Source organism: Echiichthys vipera (genome assembly GCF_963691815.1).
Source record: "Echiichthys vipera genome assembly, chromosome: 7".
Taxonomy (NCBI): domain Eukaryota; kingdom Metazoa; phylum Chordata; class Actinopteri; order Perciformes; family Trachinidae; genus Echiichthys; species Echiichthys vipera.
This window is the reverse complement of record NC_139832.1, coordinates 17,300,136-17,309,406: the sequence shown is the minus strand read 5'-3', so window position 1 is coordinate 17,309,406 and position 9,271 is coordinate 17,300,136. Positions and strand designations below refer to the sequence as shown.

The following is a 9,271-nucleotide window of genomic DNA, read 5'->3' as shown; positions in this document are numbered from 1 at the left end:
ATGACTTTTGATCATTTGAAAAATAAATACACAATTAAATTAACAGAGCCCAAATACAAAATATAACGTAGTCAATAATAATAATAATAGTAATAATAATAACAATAATAATCATTAATTGTGATAACACTGGAGTCAAACAAGAATTAGACAAGAGGAAGCTATATTTTGATTCACTCACATTCTTGACCAGCATTGAGGTTGCCACATATATTTTACCACAAAACAGCACTGATATCTACTTTCATCTATTTGTTGAGTAAACCCTTCTCTACAGTATACTGCTAATCTTATATATAATCTTATTGTTCTAACTTCTATTAAAGACTTCAAGTCAAGTGGTTTCTGGCCTACAGACGTGAATAAAAGTAAGCAAAAGAATATCTGAAACCTATAGTTTTTTATTATGGAGGTTTGCAAGAGTTGACTTATAACTAGTGCAAAATAAACTGAACCATGGTAACTTCACCTGGTTTCAATGCAATCTTATCTATTTTGAGAATATCAATAACCTTGTTAGGGAGGTAACGTTTATACTATTCTATTATCTCAACATATTAGCACTTAAATGAATCCTTGAAAATAGATGAAACACAAAGATGCAACATTCTCAGTAATTTCACTTGATGCAAAACACTGCAATAAAACAAACATATCAGATGTTAAGTTAAGACAGTTAAGATGTTCATGTCTTGTTGTGTTGTGTTTTGTTAATGTGGGCAAGCCATAACAAGCAGTTGTTCCTCATCAAGCTCCTAGGCAGCCTGAGCAGGAGCACATTCTTTCCTCCCCGGTGGACATGTGTTGTTTAATTGGGTAAGTTGTGGTGCTAAATTAGATAAGGCATTTCAGCACTAACTTTTTTAATTGTGCTTGCTGACTCGGCTAAGTCTGGCCTATAAAAATAGACGCTTAATATCAGTGGAACTAACCTGGATTTAGCAAAGCAGTAATTCAACTGACCAAGCAATCACACTCTCAGGAGAAAGTAGAAAAAATGTTGTTAGAGTGCAAAAGCTTGTGACTGGACTGTGACATCAGATTATAGTAGGCCTACATGTGATTGCAAGTAAATAATTGTACACTCACTCTTTATAGAAAAGAAGTAGCCTACTCTATGTGGCAAAAATGTATATTCAAAGCTAGTATGCTAATATATGCTGCTGCTAACATGCTCACATAGATAATGCTATCATGTTCACCAGCTTAATTGAGCATGTTGGCATGATAACATTTGCTAGTTAGCACTAAACACAAAGTAAAGCTGAAGGATGATGACAATGTCATTAGTTTGTTTAGTCATAAACCAAAGTAAAAACTAATTTTAAAAAACTGCCCTGATGATGGCGCAAAATGAAAACTGAAGGGATCACCAATTCATCCTGAGGGCGACACTAATGTGTGTGTCAAGTTACAGGACATCAGGTGTCAAGACATTTCAGAAAAAAAACACAAACAGGAATGTTATAGTGGTGTTACAAAAAAAGTCACCAAAGTCATTAGGATTCATGCTCTGAGGTCCTAAATGTTTGTACAAATGTCCAACGTGCTAATCCACCCAGTAGCTGAAATTAAACAAAAAGTGTAAAAATAAAAAACTTTACCAGCCAAGAAGAATTTTGTAGATACCGAAAGTGACTGCCATAGCCAACTGAGCAAAAGTCAACACTATGGTCAACACACAGACAATAATTTGAACCCTGCTACAATGTGACATTGTCTAGATGAGGCTAATGCATTAACTACTGTATAATTCATTATACATGAAGCTGTGTATCACCATAAGTAACGTGTTGTAACCTACCCCAAACAGTCTTTTAACCTAACCCTAATCTTAAATATTCATAGCTAGCTAGCTGCTAACTTATAGAGATATTTTGCTGATTTAAATCCAGCTCTGTGTCATGCTAACATGGGTAGTGTGTGCAGACAGTTTTTGACTTACCTCTATGGCTGCAGTGCACAGAGCTCCGAGCATTGGAGTTCCGCCAAGAGTCCGCCCAGATCTAGAAGATGTCATGGGGATTTCCGCCACGGAGGGAAGCCAAACACTGGTCATTTTCACTCACTGCTCATACTTCCATGACACAGAGCATGATTAAAATCAGGAAAGTATCCCTTTGAGTGTAGACGCATGCAGTAGGCTATGTCTGTTACGTTCAGTAACCACGTCCGGTAATTATGATCTAGCATCTATGGAAAAGTCTGGCACACACAATGGCAATTGCTTTTTGTATAGATTATACAAATGAGATATAACATGTAAATATAGTGAGCTTTAGAGGAGCTGATGGGCGGACTTTGTTATAGATAGAACCATGCTAGGAAAATAAACTTTTCTGGACAAAATGTGCTCATCCTTAACCTCTACTGCTGAATGTATGTCTGACTGCTCATTCAACTCCTCGCGCTAATCCACTGTCAAGAGCTCAAACAAGTGAGGCATGTGTCTGTGTGTATGAATAAAGGTCCTCTATGTTTCAGCGCAAAAAGATAATTTGAGGATTTTACAGAATGTCACACACACACACACACACACACACACACGCTGATATACTGATGTCTCTTAAATGCGTTTCATGTTTTTCCACCTTTATATAAAAAGGAAGCTCCCTATTGGTTGAGTCTTATCCCTCCCTCCGCCTCCTTTCCCCGTGGTTTCCTGGGCAACCATATCAGGGTGGAGGAAAAGAGCAAATCGTGTGAGGGCATAGCATCTTTTTCTCCTGTCTCTCCCCTCTCTCTCACCCTCTCTCCTGGTGTTTGTGTGTGTGTCTGTCACTTGTGTGTGTGTGTATGTGTGTGTGTGTATAAAAGCCTCTCTCTCCATGCTTTCACTTCACTCTTAGTGCTCCATTGCTTTGCAGACAGGATAGGCGCAAGTCTGAAGAAAGGGGACGGGGACACAACCAAAGGAGATCCCTGTGTTACAGAGACATTTCTTTGACCTTCTTCACTTTCTCCACCCTCTCCCGACGTGTTTTGGGTATCCCTCCTTTCCTCCTTCTATCCAAGTGTCTCCACTCTGCTTGGACGGTGGCTGCATCGATGCAAAATGGGTTGTGGCAATTCCTCAGCCACCAGCACCTCAGGAGGGGGTGAGTGTGATTTTTGTGTGTGTGTGTGTGTATGTGTATGTGTATGGGTGTGTGTGTGTGTGTGTGTGTATGTGTATGTGTATGTGTGTGTGTGTGTGCGTGTGCGTGTGCGTGTGCGTGTGCATGTGAGAGTGTGTGTGTGTGTGTGATAATGGTTGAGAGTTTCTGCACCAGAGGGAGAGGATGTTTTGAATGTAAATTAAATGTGTCAGGGTTACCCTTGCATTCAGTGTGTCCCCAGATGTGTCCATGTGTATGTGTGCATTATCTGTGTGGCTCTGTCTTGATTTCATTCATAAATATATAGACCGCTGTATATCATCATTTATGTTTGTGTCTCAAAATGAATGTAATAAAATAATTCATTTTTACCCCCCACTGTTCATTAGTGTGTGCGGCATACTGGCTCCTACAATGTAAGCGCGTATATGCATGCAATGGTCTCCTTGAGCAATGGGTGGTGGGTCAACCATGAGGGTCTTCCATATTCTAGTTTAAGACACCAGGATAGTAGCCTTGTCAGTGTACCACTTTAATACTGACACTGTAGTTACAGTGTTAACCTCTACACTGACACAAAAGTTGAGTCCACAGGTCAGTTTTTTTGTGTTTTTCTCACATAATCTATTTTTATGTATTTTTCTTTCTCTTGTTGTGTTTGTGCTGGTTTAAATGGATTTTGAGTATGAAAGAGAAGCATCTTAAATGCCATTAACCTGCCTTTGATCAATGGGCATGTTTCATTCATAAAGCGAGAAGGACATATTTGTATGAAATGGGGAGAAAATACAGTTCATACTTACAGTACTAAAATGGTTGCAGAGATATCAGGCTTTATTGTGACGTGTCCTCAAATAACACATCCCTCTCAGTTGATTTATCCCGATATAATACCTGTTTTAAATTACACTCTAATGTCTGGGCACCACAGTCAAATTGAGATAATAATTGGATTGAAGTATCTGCAGGATTACCTCACCATTGCTGCCATTTAAAGCAGTATGGTGTGTGTGTGTGTGTGTGTGTGCGCCCGCAGGTACCTACTCAGTGCTGCCAGGCATGTTAACAGAGCAACAGACAGCTACTGGGATATACGACCCACTTTGTTGTCTTTTGCTTCAAATGGGATCTACTTTGAGGTCACGGTGTCTGTAAACAACATCTATAGGTGTCAAAGGTGTGAGTGGGGATTGTTTGTCAATAAAATCCAGCAGCTGGGTTAATTTCTGTGCAGTAGGTCTTTTCTGTTCTTTCTTAGAGGTCAGCGTTCAACACAATGTCAAGGATGTGTGACACCTGGTTACTTTGACAAATGTGGACTAATGGTTGCACTTATTTATCCGTGCCAGGACACATTGTCCCCACACTACTATGTTGCATCCTACTGCTCTTCTTTACTTATAGCCTACGGTTTGAGTTGATTTATTGATATTTATTGAAAATTGTATCACAATTTTAAGTGTTTATTTGGTAACAGTATTTACTTTTTATATATATCTATAATCATTCATTCATTAAACATTTAATAATGGATTATAATGCACTATAATGTACCGGTAAGCAGACAAGTGTATATTAATTAATTTGTCAACAACTGCAGTACATAATAATAATAATTACTCCTGTTTGTTGTTGTTGTTGTTGTTGTTGTAATGACATTAAATATTGTGTCTTCATTCGAGAAGTTATACTTTTTTGACAAATACTTAAATACTTAAGTATTACTTACTACTTACTACTTAATATATACTTTATTTATATGTACAACTACAGTATAAGGTAAAATCCATGTATTAAATGATAATGTATAAATGTAAAATAATTAAGACGTAAATGTTCCCATACTATTCTTTTCTGTCAAGTTTAGATAGCAGTATCTACGGTTTCATATTATCCTTTAACTGGTGATGTATACTTGTGCCACTATACATTTGTAGTTATATGTAACAATTTACTTCTATTATCTTATAACACACTAAAAATGAATTGTGAGCAGATTTAAGTGTTTATCAATGTATTTGTCGACAACTATAATGACATCTGTGGGCAGGGATAAGTGCAGGCTATTGTATAAACAGATCATTGATGATAATACAGTAAAAACATTGTAATAATGTTATAATAATAATAATAATAATAATATGTATTTATGGGAGAAATTATACTTATTGACAAGATACTGTAAATTATTATTATTATTATCATTATTAATCATTTATTAAATATTTATTCTTATAAATAGTAGGGTAAAGTAAACAGTAAGTAAAATGTTGGCATTTAGCTCTGAGCTCCCAGGCGATATTCAAGTCATACAAAAATGTTTCCATTTCAAACTTGTGATATGCACTGTATATCACATTGCTCATCCCTAGTCTTGGGCACACAGATGTGTACCCTGGATATGAATGAGCTTTTGTCAGGCTACTGAATAGGCCTCTGTGTCTTGTCAGCAGACTCGAGTACTAATCATGAAAAAAAGGTCCTCTCCATTTCAGAGGATGAAATATTCTTTATAATATAGACTGTCCAATTTTCTGCTATTACACCTTATTGATAAATTACTACTCTAATATGATAGGAAATGGCATAATTGAAGGGCAGAACTGAGGCCTTTGTTCCCCCCGTTGTCAATGTGATATTGTATGTTCAAGCAGGATGTTAGATTATCCTCCAACCGAATGCATTCTGATCTCTTTTCAATTCAAATCAATCTTAGCAGACTGCCTGCGGTTCTGCAAACAATGAGCTGTTGTTGGACTATAAAAGAGTCAAACAGCAATGGGATGAGCATGACGGGTGTCATTTTGAATCAAGGTATTTTACGCTGCATACCTTTTATCACGATGCTTGGCCTGTCTGCGTCCCTGTGAACATAGCATTAGAGATTTGCGAAATTATACCAAATGATACCAAATGACGCTAAACTATGCGCTTCGCATCATATTGGTATTTTGGCAGATCTCTGATTTGGGCTATGAAAACAGGCCAAACACACATCTGAACACAATTCCCACAATTGCCATGACATAGACCTGAATTAAAAAGGGTAAAGTATCCCTTTAAAGACTCAAATCGATAGGCAATTCCCCTAAATATTACACTGAAGTATAAATCATAAATTCAACATTTTAATGGTAATTCTATTGTATCATTGTTTGTGTTTTGAGCTATGTATTTTCTATTTGAGTTTTTCACGTTTGTTTATAGAGAACTCTCCAAAGCTGGCACCTCCACACCTCCCTAATATTACTGCCACACCCTCATTTTTAACAGAGTTACCAGAGTGATTTCTGTGACATGTTCTAAAATAGTGAGCAGGGAGCTGTTAGATAAGTCATGTTTTGATGTGTGATGTATTATATAGAGGTAGCTGTTAGTTGTCTTTGTTTATGCATGTTTTTAAATGATGATCTTTGTTAGTGATATAACGCACATCCTTCGATACTTTTCATAATGAAGATAAATTAAATGAATGGTCTTTTCATCTGTTTTCAGGGCCTGCAGAAGTTTCCAAAGATGTGTAAGTACATCAGTCATTATCTACGTAATTTTTTGAAGTAGTCACTCATTCCTATCACTGTGCGCCTTAATAAAAGTGCTTAATACACCCACTTAGTATTCATGCAAAATACGCTGTGGCAAAGTAGTGGAAAAATATCATTAAATCTTTGCAGGAACAACACACAAAATAGGGATAGTAAGTAGGCCTACTTCAATTTGACACGATTTTTTTCGATGAGGAACAACTGATGGGCATTTACACTATACTGAGGAGATGTTTTCTCCAAAATCTCCCTCTCAAGCCTCAATTGACTCAAATTATAGATCATTCCTGAAGCACTTTATCCTCTACCTGTAGCTGAACAGGTCATAAGGCACATTTAACGCAGTCCATCATTCAGTTGGGTTAAAGTGGAGTATCTTACCAGAACTCAGTATGTAGAGAACAGGTTGTCCTTTCCATCAACAGTTCTACCAAAGCTTTTCCTGGAATCAGTGAATTAGCAGAATTCCCCAAAGAGCTAATGCAGCATACCTTGAATGTTCTGCGACTGAGCAAATGCACTCCCACAGTCCATTTCTTATATGCTTCTCATCAGTGTGTTTGTATGTTTGTTTGCTATTGAGTTTTTTTTCTTTGCTCCCATAAGAGCTGACCTGACCTGTGCTTCTTCTCTCAATCAGGACAGAAGATCCCATGGGAGACGATGAAAAAAGAAGGTATATAATAGAGTTCTTTGTCTTTGTAGCATACAGATTATCGAATGTATTGATGACTACATTTACATTTTAATACATTAAATAGAGGGCATTTTGATAAGCACAGACCTGGTATTGTGCATGCTTGCTAATTGTTACACTGCTCCCTTACTGAGACACTTTAATAGAACAAATGTTATGATTATTCTTTGTTTTCTTGACACATGCAGTTTCATAGTGAATGGATAGGCTGGGAAATGATCAAATCTCCACACCTTTTACACTGGGACAAATTATTTTTATCTACATGTACTTAAAGCATCTTAATGTAATAATGTAATGGATGTTGGGATGTCTGTGTTAGCAAGACTGGCGTGGTTACAGTATGCCTTAGGGCCCTTTGCTTTGTCCATAGATAACAGCCAAAACCTTCCACTATCACAGATAACATTTAAACCTGTATAATATATATGACCATATCATCAAGGCTTTTGATAAAAAAGATGCAAAACTCAGAGATGTGTGATATCTTCTAGAATAGTTATATATATATATATATATATATATATATATATATACTATGGCATTGCTAAAAGGAGAAACTCAAACCACCACAATATAATTGAAACCCTACATTCCTCTCCTCTCCTCTTAGGAACTATGGTGGCGTATACGTAGGTCTACCAGCAGACCTGACCACTGTGGCTGCCAGTCAGTCCAAACCCACATGTAAAGGTAAACATCTATTTGATTTGAGAAAAAGAAATGCAGTTTAACAATTTCCCCCCTGGGATTATTAAAAGCTATTTTTCTTTTCTTTTCTTTTTTCTTCCTTTTTTCTTTTTAAAACAGTCCTGAAGGTTTCCCCGCTTGTTTCATTGTGTCTTTTTTCTGTCTGATTGTCTTTGTGCTCATAAAGGTAATATTGATAATTGATTCTTTTTTGTATACTCTGGCAAAACAAACTTTGGCTTTTTTTTCCCACTGAGGTCTTCCAGTTCAACAGTGCATATTTTGTTTTTTGTTATTTCCGCAGTCTAGGTATTGAGATGGAAACCCAAGAACAAGAAATTTTGTGATATAGTTGTCCTATAAATATCCAGGTATTGATTCTGTTTCGCCCTCTCCTGCAGACTAACAGCTACTGAAGGGAACATAAAACAGGTACTTTACCTACTTTCACTTGTTAACATCACTTGCTCTTCTTTTTTTTCTTCTCTTAAAGTGAAACAAGGACTCACGTAAGAGCCAGTTACTTTATTCTTTATCTCAACAGGATCCTTCATATTCATTCACCTAGAGACACTCACGTTACAAGAAGGGAGCATGTAAGTGCTCAACAAACACCTAATAAAGTCTCAGGCTTTAACACTGTCATTGAGTGAGGATGTGGACTGCCTGCCAGGGATCGGAAGACACTGCCTCATGGACTCATGGGTGGCACAATGACGTAGGGATGCACAGCAGAGGCCTTCATACAGCATCCATTATCATGCTTCACTTTGTAAGAAAAAAAATAAAAGATGGGTATCGGCAACAAGCACCCACCTTGGGACTGGCTGTGGGCAGTGGTAACCGTCATTTTGACAGCAATCTTAGCTTCTCAGTCATGGCACAGAAATGTTCTCTTTCATTCTCAAGAAGAGACAGGGTAGCTGTCGGACTAACTAACTAACTGTCTGCGTCACACACATTCACACTAGCCCTCTGCAATAATAATCACTGCACAGTTATTTCTTTCTTCTTACTCTAAGAGGCCATCAATGATTCATTGTGTGGCAGAGAAAGAGAGTTAGAGAGACCGAGAACGTTTCGCAGAAAGCAGCAAACACATTATTGTAAATGTGTCAAGAAACATCAGGAATACTGAAAATGGCACTGATTTTAATGATGAGCATAAATGCTAATGAGAATAAATTAAACCAAGAGTGTTTTAATCAACATCCCTTAATGTCCTGGGTGCATCAACCAGG

The 9,271-nt window shown here is 37.3% G+C and overlaps 1 protein-coding gene across 1 annotated transcript; it reads left to right on the top strand.

Moving 5' to 3' along the window:
• The first annotated feature begins 2,993 nt into the window (after window positions 1-2,993).
• Window positions 2,994-8,613, top strand: c25h12orf75 (chromosome 25 C12orf75 homolog). Its single transcript, XM_083917096.1, has 6 exons — window positions 2,994-3,098; window positions 6,594-6,618; window positions 7,284-7,319; window positions 7,954-8,033; window positions 8,432-8,462; window positions 8,575-8,613. The coding sequence occupies exons 1-5, from the start codon at window positions 3,056-3,058 to the stop codon at window positions 8,434-8,436; spliced, it is 189 nt and encodes a 62-aa protein (XP_083773222.1). The 5' UTR covers window positions 2,994-3,055; the 3' UTR covers window positions 8,437-8,462; window positions 8,575-8,613.
• Window positions 8,614-9,271: the final 658 nt, after the last annotated feature.

Coding starts and splice junctions, on each gene's coding strand:
- c25h12orf75 (XM_083917096.1), top strand. CDS start 3,056: ATGGGTTGTGGCAATTCCTCAGCCACCAGCACCTCAGGAGGGG. Junction 6,619..7,283: donor GCAGAAGTTTCCAAAGATGT/GTAAGTACATCA, acceptor TCTCTCAATCAG/GACAGAAGATCCCATGGGAG. Junction 7,320..7,953: donor GGAGACGATGAAAAAAGAAG/GTATATAATAGA, acceptor CTCTCCTCTTAG/GAACTATGGTGGCGTATACG.